Source organism: Stegodyphus dumicola, chromosome 7 (assembly GCF_044657685.1).
Source record: "Stegodyphus dumicola isolate Sdum_Otavi_A_Nest chromosome 7, ASM4465768v1".
Lineage (NCBI taxonomy): Eukaryota > Metazoa > Arthropoda > Arachnida > Araneae > Eresidae > Stegodyphus > Stegodyphus dumicola.
Window position 1 is genome coordinate 49,538,080 of NC_140774.1, and position 23,906 is coordinate 49,561,985.

Sequence of the window (23,906 nt, forward strand, 5' to 3'; positions counted from 1 at the left end):
AAATGCCAGCTGCCGCTCTGGAAGGATTTGGGTACATCGTCCAGACCATGCGCGCTTCGATGAAACCAGAAGCAACGTTTAATGGAAACTCACAGGTAACCAGTTTTTTGGAAAAATTGGATGACCACTTCATGCCCTACCCCGTGCACGAGTTTCAAAAAGTTACCTTAGCTACCAGCGCTTTGAGGGGCCAAGCGCTTAACTGGTTCAAATGTATCGACAGAAGTCTCTTGGGTCAAGCAGGAAGTCCCACCTATACTTACGAAAATTTCAAGACTGCCCTACTAAAAGCCTTCCCTGTTGTAAGGGATCGTGCGAAATTAGAAACAGAACTTTTCAGTATATATCAACAAAGAATGGAAAACCTCTCGAGCTTTATTTTAAGAAAAATTCACGTTTTCAAGCTCTTGTATGGAAACCGTCCGGATCCTGAAATAATTCAAGTGATTTTGCCGAGGTTACTACCCCAAGTGCAAGACTTTATTGAATTACGAAATCCGACTACACCGGAAAAGTTATTTGAGCTAGCAATGCAGTTTGAAAGTAGAAGAACGGCGGACGTCGAAAGAAGACGCCAATATCAACAGTGAAACCAATTTGGTACGCCAAGACTACAGCAAACTCAAGCACATGGCTACGGAGAAAAAGCGAATCAGTGGGCAAGGAAACCCGAGCATTCAAAAACAGCTGGCGAACGTCGACAGTTCAATAGCAACCCAGGAAAAAAGTCTCAAGGCCAGTGGAGAAAGAAGGAAAGCACCGAAAGGAAAAATAATTTAAACTAAAACGGATTTCTGCTGACGAGAGGGTGCGGAAATCTGAAGGCCACGAAAACCCCTCTTCCTACAAGTTAAATACAGTAATGGTGAAAAATTTAACTCTTCCGAAGATTGAAGTCTTGGTAAATAATATCCCGGCCACCGCACTCCTGGATACCGGCGCGCAGTGTTCCTGTGTGGCAGAAGTCTTTTTTAGAAAGTATTTTCGCAAATACCGCATATATAATGCGGATAATACAACAGTATTAGCGGCGCAAGGAGAACAATGTAAGTGCGTAGGTAAAGTACCTTTGTACATCCGTATCAAGGACGAACAAGTAAAGGTGATGTTTTTTATAGTAAAGAATTTGCAAGCAAATTTAATCCTATGAATAGACTTTCTTTCAGACGCACAAGCTACACTGGATTTTAATGCAGCGTCCCTTAAGCTGACGATGAAACCAGTGCGTGTAGAAAAGGTTGAACCGCCAAGGTTAAATCTTGACCACCTGCCTAATGACGAGCAAGATAGAATCCGACAAGTGGTAAGTGAATTTGCTTCCTTATTTAGTGATATTCCAGGATTTACTCAGGTTACTAACCATACTATTGACACCGGAGATGCATTGCCGGTTCGTCAAAAACCATACCGGTATGATAAGAATAAGGAAAAAATTATAGAATGGCATATTACCGATATGCTACGTAAAAAGATCATAACGCCTATCTCAAGTAGTTATGCTAGTCCGGTGGTTTTATGTATGAAAAATAATGATTATCCTTTGGAGCATCCAAAAAGGTGGAGATTCGCTATTGATTACCGTAAATTAAATTCCATAACGAAATATCCGGTATATCCGTTACCGATCATAGAAGAAATTTTAAGGAACATAAAATCAACCAAATTTATGACAACTTTAGACTTAACGAATGGTTATTTTCAAATAGGGGTCAGGCCTGAGGACGTGCCTAAGACTGCTTTTATAACCAAGTCTGGCACTTATGCATTTTTGCGTATGCCGTTTGGCCTTTCAGGCGCCCCAGCAACATTTCAGCGATGCATGGACATTGTGTTAAGACCTGTTCTTGGAAAGTCTACATTTATCTATTTAGACGATATCATTATTACTAGTGATAATCTCGACCAACATATACAGGATTTAAGACAGGTGTTTTCTTTATTAAATGAGGCCGGTCTAAAAGTTAATGTCGAAAAGTGCAAATTTGCAGCCCCTGAATTAAAATATTTAGGTTACAAAATATCGCAAAAAGGGATCGAGACAGATGAATCAAAAATAATCGCTGTACAAAAGTATCCGACTCCAAACACGGCAAAGAAGCTCTCTTCTTTTCTAGGACTTTGTTCATATTATAGGTCCTTTATAAAAGATTTTGCGGCTATCGCTGAGCCATTGTTAAAATTAAAAAGGAAAAAGGCAAGATTCTCGTGGACAGCAGAAGCCAATAGTGCTTTCGAAAAATTAAAACAAGCATTAACGCAAGCCCCTGTGTTGAAATTTCCTGAAAAGGATGAAAATTTAGAAATTTCAGCGGATGCTTCGGATTATGCGGTAGGAGCGGTACTTTCGCAAATGAGCAGCCCGTGGCATTTTTTAGTCGAACTTTAAATCAAACACAAAGAAACTATTCCGCGACTGAGAGAGAGGCACTTGCAGTTCTGTTAGCAGTGCAAAAGTTCCGAGTCTATTTTGGAAAGGCGCCGATAACAGTATATTCTGATCATGCGGCGGTAACTAGATTGTACTCAGGGAAAAATTTATCCCCAAGGTTAATAAGATGGGCACTCAAGCTGCAAGAATATAATCTGGTAATCAAGCATACCCGCGGAAAGGAAAATATCGTAGGAGATGCCCTATCACGAATTAAATTAGACGAACAGGGTAATACCGTAAAAGTTGCAATGCTGACAGCGTGTACAATAAATTCCCGAGAAACTGTAATAACCGAAGTGGGTAAGGATCCTGAGTTTGGAAGTATTTATGAGTATTTGAAGGATCCTGAAAATTTTAGCCACCAAGATATTGTGGCGATAAGAAATAGGGCGGCCCATTACGAACTAATAGATGGTCTATTATTCTACACAAAAACTACGAATTCCAACAACGAATTTCGACCTGTTATCCCAGCTAGTCTTAGATTAAATATCCTGCAAGAGCTCCATGACAGCTCTTTAGCTTCTCATGCTGGTATTCGAAAAACTATCCAACGCGTACGCGAGGCAGTCTACTTTCCTGAACTGCAAAAGTTAACAAGGGCGTATGTCCAGTCCTGCCCAACATGTCAAGCCGTTAATTATATTAATTTCCGCCCGGCCGGGTTTCTAAATAGTGTTAAATCCGAATTTCCAAATGAAATAATCGGCATCGATTTATTGGGCCCTTTCCCAAAAAGTCAGTTAAACAAAAGTCGCTATCTCCTTGTTATGGTTGATCATTTTAGTAAATGGACCGAAATTGTTCCCTTAAAACGAGCCTCCTCGAAATTAGTTACTGATTCTATTTTAAATAAATATATTTTAAAATACGGGGCGCCCCTAAAAGTTATATCGGATAATGGTCCTCAATTTGTAAGTAATATATTTGAAGACATGTGCCAAAAACTGGGCATACGTCATTTAAAAATGGTCCCGTATCGGCCGCAATCAAATATAGCGGAACGGGTCAACAGAAATATAGTGAAAATTATCCGTAGTTATGTTAAAAATTTTCATAAAAGCTGGGATAACTATGTCAATGAATTTGCTTTCGCCCTTAGGACCGCAAAACATGATACAACGGGCAAAACTCCTGCTGAGTTATTTCTAGGCAGAAAGGTTATAACACCGTTAGATAAACTATTTTATGTGCAACAAAGAGCCCCAGAATTTAAAATGGGTGATATAGAAAAACTAATAAAAGAAGCAAAAAAGAATACGGAAGTAGCACAAAGAAAACAGAAGTTATACTATGATCTGAAACGACGGGGAGTAACTTATAAAGTAGGGGATGAAGTTTTGAAAATCAAGCATTCACTTTCTTCAGCACCAGAAGATAAAACTGCCAAATTTTTTCCACGCTTCGAAGGACCATATGTTATAGAAAAAATAACTCACGCTGTTGTAGTGTTAAAGGCAAGAAATGGTGAAACCTGTTCCGCAAATATTGATCAAATTAAACCCTACTTCGATCGTAATAAAATGAAAATCTTTTCAGATCTTTTGCAGGATCCGGTACGGCAGACACCGCAGGTACAAGTTCCAGAGGTGGGAAAACGACAAGTACAAGGGCAAGCCAATGAGAGACAGAAGCAAGTGAAAAGAAAATTGCCCCGCGGAAAAACTGAAGGTAAAAAGAAAAAGAAGCCGTTCCACCGTCCAGAAAACAGAGTGCACGAACACCCCCAGAATGAAGAAGGGAGAAGGACGACGTATGTGGAAAGGACCGGGAGAAAGGACGGCAACTATAACCCGGCTGTGAAACGGAAGATTGACTCCGGCCAGAATTATAAGCGTGAAGGATTTTATGCAAAGTTGTCTGGCGAACGCCAAGTATTTAAGTGTGGCCTTTTTGCCAAGCAGGAGAGAGGAAGCAGTGAGTTCGAAGCAGGCCGCTTACCTTAGAAGTTACGTAGTTGCTATTTGCCTTCCAGGCCAGAGGTTTTAATCCTCTTAATAAATTAAACGTATTGTAGTGTTCACAGTCTCTGTGCTACATATACTTCCTGTTATTATAAGGCCAATCTTATTCTAAAGTTAAATTAGAGTTTAGTTTTATTTTTATACCTTTTACGTTAGACCCCGAGTGGAGGGTCATCGTATTCCGAAGTACGGAAGTCATTGTATATAAAGAAAAATAAAGGGTCTTGTATACCCTTCGTCTGTATCCTGTCTACTTACTACAATTAGTGAACATAGCTTTAGTAAGCTCTCTGTTCCTAGTCAGGTCATTGTATGTTTCCGAAGAAGGTTAGAAGAAACATTGAACCTGATAGTGCTTTCTATATCAATTGGCAAAATATCAGCTGATGTTCTAATAGTACTATAAACAATATGCACTGCACATCCGACTCCAATTAAACTAGGATTAAGGTTTTGTTTCAGTTTAACAAAAACATTTTCTCCATGCCTATCAAACTCTATAACTCTAAGCTATAAATCTAACAAGTGTTGAAAAAAGTTTAATTTCCTTGCAACTGGACGCATCAGTAAAGATTGAAACAAATGATCTTTTTCCAAACCATTGTGCAAAGCTTTTAAAGCACAAAGTATAAAAACATTTGATATTGTTGTTTTGGCCATGGTTCGCACATGTAAATTTAGGCTCGAATGCCAAGAAGCTTAGATGTACAATCCATAGACCTAAAGCTATGGTTGTTGCAAATGGTAAGGTATGCAAAAGTACTGCAGCTAATTCTTCATTATCACCGATTTTCTCCTGTTTGAAGAAATTCTTTAACTGCTTAATGATCGAATTTATACTAAAAATTATGCCAAAAATCCCTGAATTTTTTTATAACATTTTTATTATCTACAGCTATAGCTCACCAGATGTAACTTTATAAAAGAGGGGGAAAAAAATCAAAGAAAAACAAGATTTTTATTATGGTTCATGACATTACCCGAGTTAACTCGAGCCTCAATGAAAGCAGCCCAAAAAACACAATCTAGGCAAAAGTAATACAAAACTGTAGTCGAGGTAATAATAGGTAATAAGAGATAAAGTAAAAATCAAGTAAATACATTTTACAATCATAAATGTCATTGACAGTATGCTACAATCTGAAACACGGTGTTACACATAGCGGCACATCACAGTCTAAAACAGCATGATAATCTGGTAATCTGCATCGACTAACAAAACAAATTTATACGAGAAAAAATTTGGTGTATCACCAGGGTGCCTGGGTCTAAGACCCTACCCCTAATCAAAAAGCTGAATTTACAGCTCATTTATAATGTGGTCATGTTGCTGACTGCAACTCAGGGTCATGGAAGAACCAATCACAAAAGCTGCTTGGATCCCTTCCACATCTAAGAAAACATGTGCATGGCAGAGTCGATTGCCACGCAATACTACGGGTGATGGCGTTAAATATCCATAAAATTTTCATCGCCCGAGTTAACACGTTGATAGGAAAATCGAAACAGCACCTATTTCCAAGATATCTTGGGCATGGTCCTTAAGTGGTTAATTACGAGCTAGATGCAGCGGCAGAACTGGATGTTTTATATTTATTACTATTTTTATGAAGTTTCATATATATATATGTCCACCAGGGCTTACTGAAAATTTTGTAGAACATGTATGGCACTGTACATACGAATCGCTTACAGTTTTTACAATAAAAAAGTATTCCTTCTGTAGGTTTTCGTACACTTTCTTTTAAAGAACCCATTACTAAAAAAAATTAGTGGTAAAAATAAATAATAAATTAAAACTGCAGTAAAATGTACCTTTAGCATGTATGCAATGCACTGTTAGTAATTATAAAATATATGTCATTACCAAACAGGAAACGCCATTACACGTTATTGTCATGTAATGTCTAAAACATCATTGTCAGATTTTTTAAAATTTGTTCAACCCTAACGTAAAATCAAAATGATGACGGAGTAAAAATTTTACAATCTAACTTTGACAAAAGAAAGATGATCTTAGATGCATATATCTACAATGAAATTTCATCAAATATCAAAATTATTTTTAGATGCCGTGTAGTAATGTGTAAGGGGATGATACATACATGATGTATATGATGCCCCATCGATAATTAAAAAATATATGTATATATTATAAATTCAAATCACAATCGAATAAATATATCAAGTAAAAATTACAGTATTGGCTGTAAGTTTAAGTCTGAATTGCAACTGTGAGCTGGAAGCAAAAATTCTATGTATGATTGGGGGCTGGGGAGAGAGATACAGGAATAAGAAATAGAACTTCTCCACTACAATTTTTCTAAGGTAAATACAGTACAAAGTCTTTAATCCGAAATCGTCGGGACTTCGGTGATTCCGGATTAGGGGTTTTTCCGGGTCATAGATCATCAATTTAAATCTGGTAAGATGGCATGCAGAAATTATACAATTAAAAATATGAAACCGTAATTTATGAAATAAAGAGCAATTATAATCTAAAGAGTATCAAAATTTACAAAAAAAAAAAAGCTTAATATTTATTTATTTACTTTATCAAACATTTCTTTCAGTGTAAGTTATTTAAGTTGCTTCATTTTATGTGCTAATACTTTCTCTTTAATTCTATAAACAGACATAATTTCTTGTTCAGTTACAAAGCTCCGCTGTTCAAGTCCTGTAATTGCTGTGCCAAGAATACCGATTAACTTGTCAATCAAAATTTTTTTGTTTTCACTAACCTCTCTGTCACTTTCTTCATGTCTTTATCCATTTTTTTCAGCAATTCCACTTTTTGTTTAAAGGACATCGAAACATGCTTTTGCTTTGTAGATCCTTTGGCAGCTCCAGAATCGGAAACTCTTTTTGACAAAATCGAAAGTTCAAGCTTACTTTTTATAAAATTGCTCTAACAGTCTGCAAAAAATAATAAGCTGGATCCAATTAGAAGATTAAGGAACAACGCAATCTGCAACTTTAACTGAAATAGATAATTAGATAATTTTATCCTAGCTTATACCATCCGCTATACATTAAATGCACATGCATAAACGTATTATGCTCATGCGTAAACGCTACGCATGCCCAGAAAGTTTGTAGCTTTGAGGTCCAGATTATAGATCATTCTGGATTATGGACATCCGGATTAAAGACTTCGTACTGTACTAGATGATTATTCTCCTATTTATGCGGCCTATATGGCATGCGTCCCTTAACTTATGCTTGCATACTCAGTCTGGAATCTACACTACTGAAATAAATATACGCATTTAAACTTTATGTTCTTCGCTATTGTTTTTTGGGATAATTCAGGACAGATGCTATAAATTCGGGACTCACTCAGGAAACATGTCACCTTGCAAGTAGGCAATGTGCAAGGAAATGAAACTTTGAAACAACTGGAAAACTAACCAATGGAAATTTGTAACAAAATCGTTTCACTGCTAATCTTTACTTTTTCATACTAAAGCTCATTTCAAAATATTATAGGCTGTTGAATAAAAATAAATCTTCTTAATTAAATCCTAGTCAGCACGAATATAGCTGGATGACTATGCTGAATTCTAGGTATATATAAATAAGCCTTCTTACTTACAAAAAACTTTACTATATTCTAGGAATGCTTTAAGAAATTATGCATTCCTAGAATACAGTAGAAGTATCTATCAAAGTTAAACAGTTAAGTTTCACGCAGATATGATGGACAATCTGATTTTTTACATCAATCTACATCTCAGATGCATTATAGTCAAAAAACACTAATGACTATACAGTAAAACAAAAAACTGTTTTACTACATTCAGTAATCTCTCATGAAGAACTACTTATCAGCAATATTTTTAAATAGTTACGCTCACAGCAGAAACACTAAAAATTATAATTTATATTGATCAATAACATCAAAATATCAAAACATTCACATTCAAAACACGTTTTTTAATTCTCAACAACTTGTATAGAACATAAAAATACAAAAGTTTAACAATATAACCATTTTTCAAAACTTCTAATATTCTCAAAGTAATTTATACATTAAAAAAAAAGCAGAGAAACTAGAACAAAAAATTCTTTCATCTGTCTATCTATATATATCATAAAAATAGTCATAGTAACGATATCCCTTTAGATCACTAATCTGTGCATGTACACAAAAAAAAATTTTATTTTTAGAAATTTAAGCAATCATTGTAATGACTGCTTTTGGTAATTTTAAAATACATTCACACATGGGAAAAAAAAAACTTTTTAACAAAATATACTATATAACATATTTTGATTAAAGAAGCTAATTTATTTCCTTATTGAAGAAATCTAACATTTCCTGTAACTCTCTGTTTATATTATTTATGGATATTTTTTTTTTTTTTTTTTTTTTAGTTTTAGATAAATCATTACTTCGAATGTAAAATACCATCATCTTCTAATATTGAGTTTATGTGGTTAACATTTGCAAAGAAGTGCCACATAAAATGCATCTCATAATTAGTTTGTTTACATTCTGCATGAGAAATGCAATGCTATTTACAAGCAGTGTTCAAACTTAGAAGTGTTGCAAGGTGGATAAAAATATGGATGCTCTGATGCTCTATATTATGCAAAAAAATTTTATACCCACCAGAAAAACTGCATTTATATAACATTTACAATCTTAAATAAAAAGAAAAAAATATTTAAACAACTAAATACACTGTTTACAAAAATCTCAACTACAGTCAAAAGTCGTTAATTCGGACACCCATAATCTGGAATGATCTATAATTCGGACCTCAAAGCTACAAACTTTCTGCGCATGCGTCACATTGACGCATGCGCGTAAGACCTTTACCGCTGCGAATTTGCATGTGCGCGTGCGCAAAATACATGTTTATGAATGCGCGTTTAATGTATAACGGACGGGATAAGCTAAGCTAAAATTATCTAATTATCTATTTCAGTTAATGTTGCAGATTGCGTTGTTCCTTAATCTTCGAATTGGATCCAGATTATTATTTTTTGCAGACTGTTAGAGCAATTTTATAAAAGTAAGCTTGAACTTTCGATTATGTCTAATAGAATTTCCGATATATATTTACTAATATGTAAAGGATATACAAAGCGAAAGTATCTTTCGGAGTCCATTAAACAAAAAATGGAATTGCTGCAAAAAATGGATAAAGGCATATTCTTTGTTTATCTAAACTTAAACGTTTATTTATCTAAATTTTGTTTATCTTTAACGCTGCAGCAGCCTGCAATGAATTGGAAGTTGATTTATCAACACTATCCTTATCTTAAGGGCAGATGTTTTTATTTTATTTGGCTTATAATTGCTTACTCAATGTAGTATTTCATCTCAATGTACTCCGTCTTTGATATGATTTAAATCAAATGCCTCGTCATTATAATTCACTTCCGATAGCGAAGAAAGTGACATAGGTTATTGAAAACGAAAAAATTTCGATTGAGAAATTAGTCGGTATTCTCGATACAGCAATTATAGGACTTGAACAGCGGAACTTTGTAACTGAACAAGAAATTATGTCTGTTTATAGAATTAAAGAGAATGTATTATCACATAAAAAACGAAGCAACTGAAACAACACTAAGTTGATTTTGGGGGGGTTGTTTGCATTTTATGAGGTCGCACTTTCGTCAAGTTTGAATACAGAGGTCTAAAGAAAAGAAATTTTCTTTGAATAAATCCAAAATTTAAATTCTAACACTACTTGATGCTAGAACCAAAATTCTGGATTTTTATGATGGTATTATTATTACTTGCTAGTGGAGGTATTAATCAACAGCATATGCAGAGAACATAATGTTGGATATAGCACAGAAGCTCAAGTTAGGGAAAATCATATACAGTCAAAAGTCGTTAATCCGGACTCGTCGGGACTTTGGCGATTCCGGATTATAGATCATCAGTTTAAATCTGGTAAAATGGCATGCAGAAATTATAAAAGTAAAAATATAAAACCGTAATTTATGAAATAAAGAACAATTATGATCTAAAGGGTATCAAAATTGACAAAAGAAAAGCTTAATATTTATTGGTTTACTTTATTAAACATTTCTTTCCATGTAAGTTGTTTCAGTTGCTTCGTTTTTTATGTGATAATACATTCTCTTTAATTCTATAAACAGACATAATTTCTTGTTCAGTTACAAAGTTCCGCTGTTCAAGTCCTATAACTGCTGTATCGAGAATACCGACTAATTTCTCAATCGAAATTTTTTCGTTTTCAATAACCTATGTCACTTTCTTCGCTATCGGAAGTGAATTATAATGACGAGGCATTTGATTTAAATCATATCAAAGACGGAGTACATTGAGATGAAATACTACATTGAGTAAGCAATTATAAGCCAAATAAAATAAAAACATCTGCCCTTAAGATAAGGATAGTGCTGATAAATCAACTTCCAATTCATTGCAGGCTGCTGCAGCGTTAAAGATAAACAAAATTTAGATAAATAAACGTTTAAGTTTAGATAAACAAAGAATATGCCTTTATCCATTTTTTGCAGCAATTCCATTTTTTGTTTAATGGACTCCGAAAGATACTTTCGCTTTGTATATCCTTTACATATTAGTAAATATATATCGGGAATTCTATTAGACATAATCGAAAGTTCAAGCTTACTTTTATAAAATTGCTCTAACAGTCTGCAAAAAATAATAATCTGGATCCAATTCGAAGATTAAGGAACAACGCAATCTGCAACATTAACTGAAATAGATAATTAGATAATTTTAGCTTAGCTTATCCCGTCCGTTATACATTAAACGCGCATTCATAAACATGTATTTTGCGCACGCGCACATGCAAATTCGCAGCGGTAAAGGTCTTACGCGCATGCGTCAATGTGACGCATGCGCAGAAAGTTTGTAGCTTTGAGGTCCGAATTATAGATCATTCCAGATTATGGGTGTCCGAATTAACGACTTTTGACTGTAGTTGAGATTTTTGTAAACAGTGTATTTAGTTGTTTAAATATTTTTTTCTTTTTATTTAAGATTGTAAATGTTATATAAATGCAGTTTTTCTGGTGGGTATAAAATTTTTTTGCATAATATATTTTGATACATTTTTTATAGAAGAGTTATGTACTTTCTTAAAAAAGAATTTCCTATCATATGTCCCTTTTTCTCCGAATAGTATTTTCCCTAAATACTGATATTTTCTTTGTATATTTAAAAAAAGTATAATTCATAAAGTATGATTTGATTATTTATTTATGCACAAATAATAAAATTTTAATGTAAAAATAGAAAGAGGAAAATTACATAAAATTAAGAAAGACATGATTTACAATCCACAAAATTCACCGATATGCATATAACCCATGGTTCTGAGGTGTGTGGACTACTAAAATTCTACCGAGTAAATAAAATATATAATTTCTTATAACTAGAGAGTTTTAACGTAATGTACTTAATAAAAAATTATTTTTAGCTATCACAAATTCCTGTTCAGACATAACTGAAAATTAAAATTGCGAGACTGCAAATGATGCTATTTTAAATCAAAATTTTCAAAGAGTGAAGTGATCAAATTTTTGAGTGAATTGAATGTAATCCTTCTTATACCTGTATATCTTCTCTAAAATATCACTTTTATTATTCTTAAAAATTCTCTTAAGTCTCAATGCAAGCTTTACCTAACTCCTCCATGTTTTATTTTTATTATATTTTCTACTTTTCAGTTCTTAGAAGAGGCATAAAAATGAAGTTAAGAGAATGAAAATCACATGAGAATAAGTGCACAAAAAATTATATCACCTTTCCTTTAAGATATCCTGATGTACTAACAGTTTGAGTACATTTAAACTATATAAATTTTTCTTTGATAATTTTGATTTAAATATCAATCAATGTTAGCAGCCCATCAATTTGGAAAACTTAATCTGAAAAAGCTTCACCCGCAAGATAATTTTTTACCCTGTCTGATGGTACAAAGATCAAAATTCTAGAATGACTAGTTTGATTGCTAAATACGAAACTGCATAAAAATTCATAAATAATTCAAAGTTAAATTAAAACAAATATACATCAAATTCTGAGGAAAATGCTATGAGATATAGTGCTATTTTTATTAATTATGTATAAATGCAAGAAGTAAATTGAAAACTGGCTTCAAGATTTGATTTAAATAAACAAATAAAAGCCAACCTAAATAAGCCTGTATGCAAAATCACATTTGATATACAAAATATTTGATACAAAGGAATGTTTACCATTAAAATATATAGTTTCATCCTCTGTTTCCGATTCTGATAATGTTCTACTTGAAGTAACTGCACTTCGATTAAACCTCCTATTTCGAGACATTTCTGATGCAGCATATATTGAATTTTTACTGAAAAGAAGAAGCCACTTTTAAGAAAAGCAAGAATAGCACACTGAGGAGGGGGAACATAATAACAATAAATACATAATGCATTTTTAAACAGTTTAAGCACTTCACGTTGGATATTATTTACCTGAAATCACTTTCGACACCACTTGAGTAATCGCTCCATTCTTCACAGTTCATAAGATGTTCATTAGACAATAATGAATTATTAGAAGAAAGCTGATTAAAATTAAATTCTTTAGCACATAATGAATTCAGCACATTTGTTTCAAAGACTTTACAATTTTTGGTTTCTGACAACTGCAAAATAAAATTAAATAAGATTATGTAGAATGTACTATTATAGTTGACATATATAAGTACTATTAATATCCTTGTATTTGGTTTCTGACAACTGCAAAATAAAATTAAATAAGATTATGTAGAATGTACTATTATAGTTGACATATATAAGTACTATTAATATCCTTGTATAGCTAATAAGGAGGATTATACTATGCTGATATTTTTTGATAAAATATTTATCTTTTTTAAACTTCCTACGGTTTATACTCAGCATGAAATAAAATTTCATAACCATAAGGTTAATTTCTTAATTACAGTGACCATCTCATACAACTTCAGTGATACTTAGAAGTTTCAAATTTAATTATTTAGTCGGGCATGCTTCAAATTTAATTACTTAGTCAGGCAACTTTGGTGAATAATCATGGTACACTTTAAAAAGGAAGCACCCCCACCAGGTTATCATTTTTAGTAGAAGCAAAAAAAAAAAAATAATAATAATAATAATAATAATAATAATAATAAATATATAAATAAATAAATAAATCAGATATAAATTAACAAGGCTGAAGATTCATTAACCCACTGCCATTTTAAAATGAGCAAAACTGCCACGGCTGGGATTATAGTATTCTTTCATTAATGGGACAGCAGCCAAAATATGTACAACACAAAATATGTACAATATGTAAAAACAAGTAACTTTATGCTTCAAACTGTTAAAAATATTGTGACCTTTTGCCAAAAATATTTCAACATTATATTTTGAACCAGATATGTATTTTCATATAAGATTTGGACACCAACAAGTTTTTCATTTACAATTTCAAAAAAAGAACTGATACACTTTTCGTGCAACATTTTAACAAAGGAACTTCTTTGTTTGGTAGCTGCCAAACAAAGAAGAATCTAAATGCGACAGTAAGATGCCTACAATGCGCGAAATTCATTCTAACTTAGACATTATTGTTTCAAAGGATGACAAAGATGACCAGGTAGTCATCATGGACAAGAACACTTACATCAATAGTGTCACTAATCTCTTAAATGAAGGACCAGATAATATGATCCCTAAAGACCCTTCACGTTCGGATCTCTCAAAAATAAAAACTGTGATCAAATCCTCACAAAGCCTTCCGACCCAATTATAACAATTGCTTATCCCATCTGTTGCGAATGGTGCCAGATTATACATTCGTCCCAAAATTCATAAAAATGGTACAGTACAAAGTCTGTAATTCGGACTCGTTGGGACTTCGGCGATTCCGGATTATAGATCATTAATTTAAATATGGTAAGATGGCATGCAGAAATTATACAGTTAAAAATACGAAACTGTAATTTATGAAATAAAGAGCAATTATGATCTAAAGGGTATCAAATTTTACAAAAAAAAAAAAAAAAAAAAAAAGCTTAATATTTATTTGTGTACTTTATTAAACATTTCTTTCAATGCATGCATGCCTAATGTATGCACATTTTTTGATTGCATGCATAACATATGCGCATTCTCTACACGCATGCGTAAAGTATGTGGCTTTGAGGTCCGGATTATAGATCATTCCGGATAATGGACTTTGCACTCTATTAATTTCTGCTTTACTGCATCAAATTTAGGCACTGTCTTGTGCCTAACTAAATATTAGCTAAATATCTAGTTTCTAGATTTTCAACTTTATTAGATAATAACATTTACAACATAAAAAAATTCAACAGAGTTAATAAAAAAGTTAAAAGCATTTCTCCTTGAAATTTACTCATGGTCTCTCTTTTGAAGTATAATCATTATTCACCTATGCTCCAGTGGAAGGTGCATTAAGATGTCTATAAACGAGACTTCATGAATTTCATCTTTCCTGCATGAAAAAAAAATTCTCCCCCCCCCAATGGCAGATTGTGAATTGTTACAGTGTAACACAGTCCATTAATCTATACAAAGCCAGATGTGGTGATCTCTTTATTATGGAGGCACCTAATAGGTGAGCCACCATTGCCTCCTATGAAGGGACAGACAGTTACAACCATGCCTTCTCTGGGATTCGAAACCATAACCACTATACCGACGGCGGCTTTTCCTGCATCAAAATTAATGAGCTAATTTCCCTTACTTAACTCTGTTTGAAACAAACAGATTTCCCAAAATAAGTATTACATGCAAACTGAGGGATTAGCCATGGGAAGCCCTCTTAGTCCCAGCCTTGCTGAGATCTACATGCATTATGAATCAAAATATTTGAAACTTTAAGCTTCTCGGTATGGTTCCACTACAGAGATGACGCTTTTATCCTGTTTGATGGTAATAAAGATGATTTAAATAAAGTTTTTTCAATAAGGAATTCCATTGATCCCGATAATCATAAAATCTGAAAGCTTTCAGATTTTATTAGTTCTGAAAGCTTTCAGATTTTATTAGTATTATTATTTTGAAAATATAAGTACATTTGTCTTTGAGTTCATATGCTGCAAAATACTGTTCCAAATAGGAAACACAAAAGCTTAACCCCTGACAGAAAACAGGATAAAGTTAAAAACAAGTGCTCTGTGACTGCTCTAAGAGAGAAACTGCAACTAAATACAAAATGAACAAAAAAGACTTTTACCACTCTGAAAATTAAAACTCCATTCTGAAATCATGTTATAAAGGAAAATTTAACATAACACATAAGGATATCAGATCAGCAGTAAGCTGGGTAAGAGAATAAAGAGAATAGCAACTGCATAGACTCACAACATGCTTTAACACAAACATTTACACACAAAGGATGCATGTGCAAGAAATCTTTGTTTGTAAAGATGAGCAGCTAAAAATTAGAACTTACTTACCTTACAAAGTTCCTGCTGTTAAAAGAGCAATATTAGAGCACACTTGATTAATTCAAACAATCTACTATATGTATTTTTTACACAAACATAATAATATGATCAATATTTATAATTATTAAATTACATTTTTTAACGATTTGTAGCTACCCTGTTACCTTTAAAAATATAAAATAATATAAAATATTAAGTTCCAAGATGCTATATAAACTGAATACTGAATTTTTAAAAATGCATATGATGACTAATTCTATATTAAATACTGCAAAATCAATGCAACGTAAAAGAAAGTTAAAATAATAAATAGGCAGCCTCAGAAGAAAATATCAGTTCATCTTAAGTTGCATTACAAACTGAACTATTAGCATAACTTTTATACACCCTATTAATTTCCTCCATATATCCATATATAAGGATTATTTTCAGAGAGCTGAAAATGACTGATGCAAGTGAATTTCAATCAACTAAAATGAAATTTGAAATAAAATGAAACAATAATTTTTGACATTGATTATACTGTTGTAAACATTATACTGATAATAAATATTATTATAAATATTACTTTAAAACAATAAATAATTCATGAAAGCATACTTCAAAACTACTGTACAGGCTTTCTTTTAAAATTGAATATGTTTTCTTTGCTGATTTCAATGCAAGTTCTTTTAATGATGATTCAAGCAATGTGTCAATTTGTGTACTACAATTACATGAATCAGCTCCAGGGGATATCACTTCTTTGTTGTCTTTACTGACATTCCTAAAAGGAATAATTGAATTGTCAGCATACAAAGGGAATACAGTTCTCTTAATAGTAAGGTATGACAACATATAAAACATACATCACTTAACATTTACATGCATTATCCACTACTTATAATTTTTTACTTACCTTAAAATTTCATCCTTTATTGCATGCAAAAAAATAAAATAGATACAAGGATTAAATTTATTTTAAAACTTCAGAAATTATGAAAAAAAAAATGTAAAAAAATTAATAGGAAATCTTTATATGTGTACATATATTAAGTTTAAACCCAAAATACTTTCAAATAAGAGAAATGTCAATATAAAGTGAAAATTAGTTATAATCAAGAAAATTAATTGAATCTTGTTATATATTTACTCACATAATTTATTATATATTACTTCTAAATTAATGGACGTAAAATGTATGAAGAAACTGATTAAATACCTAAATTTTTCTACAGCAGAATAAAATGGTATGTAAGCATGTAATTTATTAGTTTCCTTAAGTCAAAGTTAATTTAACAATAATCTAGAGTAACAGCTTTTTCACAGTAAAACCTACCAGCTTGCTTAGAGTGAAGTTTGTCCGGCAAACTCACAGAAAAGCAAACGCGTCCTTTCGTTAATTCAGACGATAATAAAAAATGAATCAATGAAAGCGTCAACAGTAAGTTTCGGTTGGATGCGATTCGGAAGATAAAGTTTTCTAAACAATTAACGAAAAAAATTTCTAACGAATTTTTACTCTCCCCTGCCGAGTTTGGCGAAACGCCAAGCATCACTTCAGAATAACAGAAGACACTTACAGAGACAGATCAGAAGACACGTTTGTTATTTGGAACGAATATTCGCGATGGATAACTCGAAAAATTCACAAGTTTATATATCTATAAGCTGGAAAACCTCAGAAATAAAGCATTTAATATATAATGTACGCACAAAAAATATATATACACATGACAAAAATATATAAATTTAAGCAATTGGGCAGCACTTTCCCATTTTGCTGTGTACATACAATTTATATAACAGTTATATATATTCCTGGTTATACAAGATATAATCGAACTTTCGGAAGCGCTCAACGATCTTCAATGCCTTGTTGAATAACAAGAAATGTTGAGGAATTTTTTCACTTTTAAACTATGCATGAAGTTCAATTTTTAACATTAGAATAGCTAGAGTCCTATAGGAGTTTGTTAAAATTCAACAAAAATGAAACAATAAATAATGCGCAGTTAATAACATATATGTATAAATAAAATTCATTTAAAATAATAATAAAATGAGTAAATTAATAATAAATTTAAAAAATCAAAATCAAGTAAAATTTAAAAAAAAAAAAAAAAAAAATAGAAAGTAAATAAATAGTAAGACATAGCACAGAAGAAAAACGAAATTTAAATATTTCAAATACTACTCTTTTTCTTTTTGGATTTTAATCCATTTAAAGCTGCCATGATCTAATGAATGAACCTATGCTAATGCAGAAGGCAAATAAAATAGCACTGCCGCCGGAAGTTAAGAATGCTTGTTTTTCAAACAGACGGTTCCATTGTTGTCATCCCACAGAATTCATAGATATACCACATAAAAAGGCTGGTTTAAGAATTCATATAAAGGGATAAATATATGCTGAGAGACATTTCTAACATATCTTCAAGCTTGAAAGATATCTAGATTTGCTTGTGATAAGTCTAATGTAATTTTAAAAAAATGTAAGGTTCTTTTATGTTAATTAATCAATTGTTATATGTTTTGGATCTTTATTGTTACTTCTCCCTTTGTTTTTTTGCCTGAATGCAGATATTTATAGTGAGGATTTTAGATTGTAGGATAGGCCATGCCTCTTGAGACCATGATACTAGATTGCTAAATCAGATAAGATTCATAGTCTTCAGCCTTGCATTAGAGTTGCCAATATTGAATCTGCACACTGGTCAGATAAGTAAGCTAACTTTGCATTAAACTGATATGTGTAGCTTTAGGCTCTTATTTAATTAAAATTTTATGTTTGACACTGTTACTCTAACTTACATCACTATAAGTGGTTGTGTGACTTGTACGCACCGTGTGTGCCTTCTGTTCTTTTTAGTTTTACATAAAAGGGTCTTTTACATTGAAAACATACTAAACCTTATGAAAGTAAAGAAACTTTGATTAATTAACTCTGTACAAATGAGAACAAAATGACAAAAATAATACCTTTAGTTACAGAAAAGTCACAGGTAGGTTATTTAATTATCGTGCAGCACACAAGGGCTATTGGCCTAAGGGAAGGGATGCCTTCATGGTGTACTTTCTAACTGACTTGTATTCAAGCTACACAGGGGCAAAGTATGAAAACCAACCATGCAATCTGCCTGTTTAATAGGGTCTAGGGATAAATTTAAGTAGAACTCCCAACATTCAGCAGTCTTAATCACTCGCCCACTGACGGGGCCCTGGACATTTTACATAATCTCTCATTAAAATTTATAAAGCAATTAGAAAAAAAAAAATTGTAATATTCTGCTTTTCAAAAATCAAAGTATTCCATCTATAAATAGTTGACTTTTTCAAAACATGTAAAACATTTTTCTTTCTCTTTCACCAGTTTATACAATACTGCAACCTTTGCATTGAGCTAGTTAAGCAGGAATTACATATAAATAAAAGAATAAAATATTTGAGATTATGAATACAGTGCTGGCACGTCTGGACTCAAATAAAATGGGAAAATTTTTTAAAATTTATTTTAATAAAAAAAAAAAAAAAGAATTTCAAGTCTAGAACGAAACAAAACAAATGGCAGCAAAAATAAGAATGAAACTGATAATAAATGAAGATCATCATCTAAAATGTGACCAAATGGTTCTTGTATTTCTCCCAAATTATCCTTGAAGCACACATATAAGGAAATAAGCCTTTTTCCAGTGCATGCCTTTGTGATGCTACTGAAAGATCTGCAAATCAATTCCCAGTGACAGCTCATTTTTCAAATTCTCAACCCTGAAAAGACAAATCCCTACAGCTAGGGCAGCAGACCTGTTTCGAAGAAGCAAAATTGCTGTTCTCTTCTGTAGGTAAGTTGAATGCACTTTTGAGTGAGAGGGGAATCAATGCAATAAGTTGCTTAATTTCCAAACCAGATTTTTACCATATCAAATTTAAACTGATTTGGAGACCATTACATATGTATTCAAGCAAGAAGAGAGGGGGTTTCTCCTTGCATGTGCTACTGGGAGCTCCATGCAATCACTCGCCCACTGACGGGGGCCTGGACATTTTACATAATCTCTCATTAAAATTTATAAAGCAATTAGGAAAAAAGAATTGTAATATTCTGCTTTTCAAAAATCAAAGTATTCCATCTATAAATACCGTATTTGACGGCATAAGAGACGCACCCTTATTTAGACGGCCACACACAAGGGAAAAAAGTTTCAATAGCGTGGTTTTAGTTCTCACGTTTCGTAAAAGCCAAATAAACAATTATTGAATGCAATTACCTTCACGTATAAGACACAGGTAACTTTTTTGAAACCAAATTTAGGAAAAAAAGAGCGTCTTATATGCCATCAAATACAGTAGTTCACTTTTTCAAAACATATACAGTTAAAAGTCGTTAATCCGGACTCGTCGGGACTTTGGCGATTCCGGATTATCGATTTTTCCGGATTATAGATCATCAGTTTAAATCTGGTAAAATGGCATGCAGAAATTATAAAATTTAAAATATGAAATCGTAATTTATGAAATAAAGAACAATTATGATCTAAAGGGTATCAAAATTTACACAAAAAAAAAGCTTAATATTTGTTTACTTTATTAAACATTTCTTTCAATGTAAGTTGTTTAAGTTGCTTCGTTTTTTTATGTGATAATACATTCTCTTTAATTCCATAAACAGACATAATTTCTTGTTCAGTTACAAAGTTCCGCTGTTCAAGTCCTATAATTGCTGTGTCAAGAATACGGACTAATTTGTCAATTGAAATTTTTTTGTTTTCAATAACCTCTGTCACTTTCTTCCCTATCCCAAGCGAATTATAATGACCAGGCATTTGATTTAAATCATATCAAAGACCGAGTACATCCAGAGGAAATACCACATTTAGTAAGCAATTATAAGCCAAATAAAATAAAAACATCTGCCCTTAAGATAAATAAGGATAGTGTTGACAGATCAACTTCCAATTCATTGTGTCCCAGAGTGTTAAAGATAAACAAAGTTTAGATAAACAAACGTTACAGTTTACATAAACAAAGGATAAGCCTTTATCCATTTTTTGCATCAATTCCACTTTTTGTTTAATGGACTCCGAAAGATACTTTCGCTTTGTATATCCTTTACATATTAGTAAATATATATCGGAAATTCTATTTGAAATAATCGAAAGTTCAAGCTTACTTTTATAAAATTGCTCTAACAGACTGCAAAAAATAATAAGCCGGATCCAATTCGAAGATTAAGGAACAACGCAATCTGCAACATTAACTGAAATAGATAATTAGATAATTTTAGCTTAGCTTATCCCGTCCGTTATACATTAAACGTGCATTCGTAAACGTATTTTGCGCATGCGCACACGCAAATTCACAGGCGTAAAGGTCTTGCGCGCATGCCTCAACGCGACGCATGCGCAGAAAGTTTGTAGCTTTGATGTCCGGATTATAGAACATTCCGGATTATGGGTGTCCGAATTAATGACTTTTGACTGTAAAACATTTTTCTTTCTCCCAGGGACAAATGTCCCCCTTTGCCCCTCCCTAGCTACGCCACTGTCACTATGTAGTGCATCTGTGTGTTCTAGGATTTCCTTAAATTGCCTGCGGTTTGTGAGTGAATAAAAATGATTGTATTGCTCACTACTTTCATCAGACAGTCAAATCCTGGTTCTTTTGCATACAGCTGTTCTTGGTGTACTTTCAATGATACCCAAGCAATCCTCAATCATCCAAATGGTTTCTCAGTAGACTCACCATGCCATTCTGCATTCCAATCATAGCTGGAGCTCCGTTAGTAGTGATACTAACATGTTTGTTAGTATTAAAATTATGTACAGAACACAAATTTAAAATGGAGAATAAAATATCAGATTCACTTGCTCATCCCTTCATTGAACTCATTCCAGGAAGTTCTTCCTCAGTTAAAAATTTTCAGAAATTTCTCTAGCAAAAGCAGCTGAGCTGCTGAAGTAATGTCTGGTAACTGATTTGCTGCTAGAGAAAAGTACATAAATTTGGCAGCAGCAATCTGTAATTATTTATCATCAACATCAGATAAATTTTTTTCTCTGAACCGGCATTCTGCTGAGACTCACGTTTTTAAATTTCTTCATAGCTTCAAGGCATACTTTCTCATATGCCAACAATATACACTCCTTTGCAAAATCGCCATCATAAATGGGCAGCCACTTGCAATTCCCAAACTAACTTCAACACAGTTATATAATTGCGAAGCTGCCTTTGTAAATAATAAGTATAATAGTATAAAATGCTTTCCTCTTCTTTTGAGATATTTTATTATTGAACGTGGAAAAGAGCACTATCTTTAAGCTTTATGATGATAATAAGGAAACAGTAAATACAAATAAGAACAAAAACTGTTTGAATCTTCAGTAGCAGCTTTCACAGCAGACACAGCCAGTGATAATTATGCTATGCATAATCAGCATTTTTCTTGAACTTAAAAATGAACTGAATGAACAACTTCCCAGTAACTGCTCAAGTCATATAATTCATAAGGCATTCATATATGCAACATCACTGCCAACAGATGCAGAGAATGATTAAATATTAAAAGAGTTTTCTCAGTTTATCAGTTATAGTAGCAGAAATGTGGCTCTCAAAGAGTTCTGTAATTTTATCTATATGCAATACTTGGAAATTTTGAGGAATGTCGCAACAAGGTACTTAAGCTAATCATTTTCTCTTTAAAAACTTGAAGAAACTGAGTCCAAATAACCAGCTACATCAAAAGTTTAAAGATTGTATGAAATGCATTTAGGGAAGAGAATGGAAATTCAGACTGAACGTAAAAAATATGCTATTCAACTGTAAGTCACATAATGAAAGTTTTCAGAAGCAAGATATTTTCTGTTACTCAGACATAGAATTATGGATTTTGTATTTAATTTGGTATTTTTAGTAGAATTATAATTAAAAATTTTCCCCCTGCAATGCAGCGCATAATGAGTTTTAAGAGAAAGCTATGCCGAAAAAGTAAAAATACAGGAGGATGCGCATTTAACATTTAATAAATAGATATCTCGTAATTGTACTCTTTTGCTTTTCAGAAAGCTCAAGAAATTATGAGAAGCTTCTCGTGACTGATTAAAAAGCTTATAAAAGCCGGAGAAAACATCTGAGTTCAGTTGTTTACTAAGTTTTAGTTGTGGATTATAGCAAATTCGCAGTGAAATCAGGTCAGCTTCCTCTGCGCTTTGAATTGTGTTGTATTTAATGTTTTAGTAGTTTAAAATATAACTACTGTGTGATATTGTATAAATACCTGTGAGGAAAAAATTCAGCATTTTGTTTTATTTCTTGTGATAAGAATAAATTTGTTAACTTTTCATCAGACTTGTGTATTCAATCTATTACGAATCCGTATACTACATGCAACAATATAGACACAATATAAAGACCTAAATAGTAAATTAAGCAGTAAGAGGATAAGTATCTTGGCTTTCCTAAAACAGGTATGAAAAATTTAATTTCCTACAAGTGACGACAATGTGAAGTAAAATTTATCTTTCTGAACCCCACCCCCCAAAAAAAACTTTCCTGAAAGAAAAAATATAAGCAACTCCAATATGCTTAAAAGAATTTGACAGTTTCCTTAATAAGTCAACTTTCCTTTTTTAACATACTCTTTTCTGCTGTAGAGAAGTTAAAAACTGTAGATTTTAACATAGATGAATTCATGAAAATATTAAAAAATATATATATATATATATATATATATATATATAATCATTTTTAACCCCTTAACTACCGTGGAAAACGTACAAGATTCACTCCCCAGTGCCACCATTTTTTACACAGGCATGCATAGTTATGCAATGTATTAGGGGGAAAATAAGTACAAGTTTTGCTGTCTAAAACTTGTTTACTTTCACAAAATAAAGAACAAAAGAAAAAATGAAAATACAAAGTTTAAGGTTTAGAGTAAAAGTATAATAAAAACGATGTAAGTATAATAAAAAAGATCCCCAAAAATTGAGTTATGATCAATTTATTTTTAAACCAGTAAAGTGTAATACAGTCAAAAGTCTTTAATCCGGACGTACATAATCCGGACCTCAAAGCTAAAAACTTTCTGCACATGCGTAA

At 32.5% G+C, this 23,906-nt stretch overlaps 1 protein-coding gene across 5 annotated transcripts in view; it reads right to left on the reverse strand.

Moving 5' to 3' along the window:
• The window catches only part of LOC118184040 (uncharacterized), a 158,887-nt gene that overhangs the window by 61,565 nt on the left and 73,416 nt on the right, over positions 1-23,906 (reverse strand). For 4 of the 5 annotated variants that reach the window (XM_085820178.1, XM_085820176.1, XM_085820177.1 and 1 more), the window contains exons 2-4: positions 16,431-16,596; positions 12,859-13,031; positions 12,613-12,734 (exon numbers count right to left, since the gene is read on the reverse strand). In XM_085820178.1, the coding sequence (XP_085676304.1) occupies positions 12,613-12,734; positions 12,859-13,031; positions 16,431-16,596 (461 nt within the window). Of the gene's footprint in view, positions 1-12,612; positions 12,735-12,858; positions 13,032-16,430; positions 16,597-17,148; positions 17,166-23,906 lie in introns of those variants that run through there. The other variant, XM_085820179.1, reaches the window with a different exon arrangement.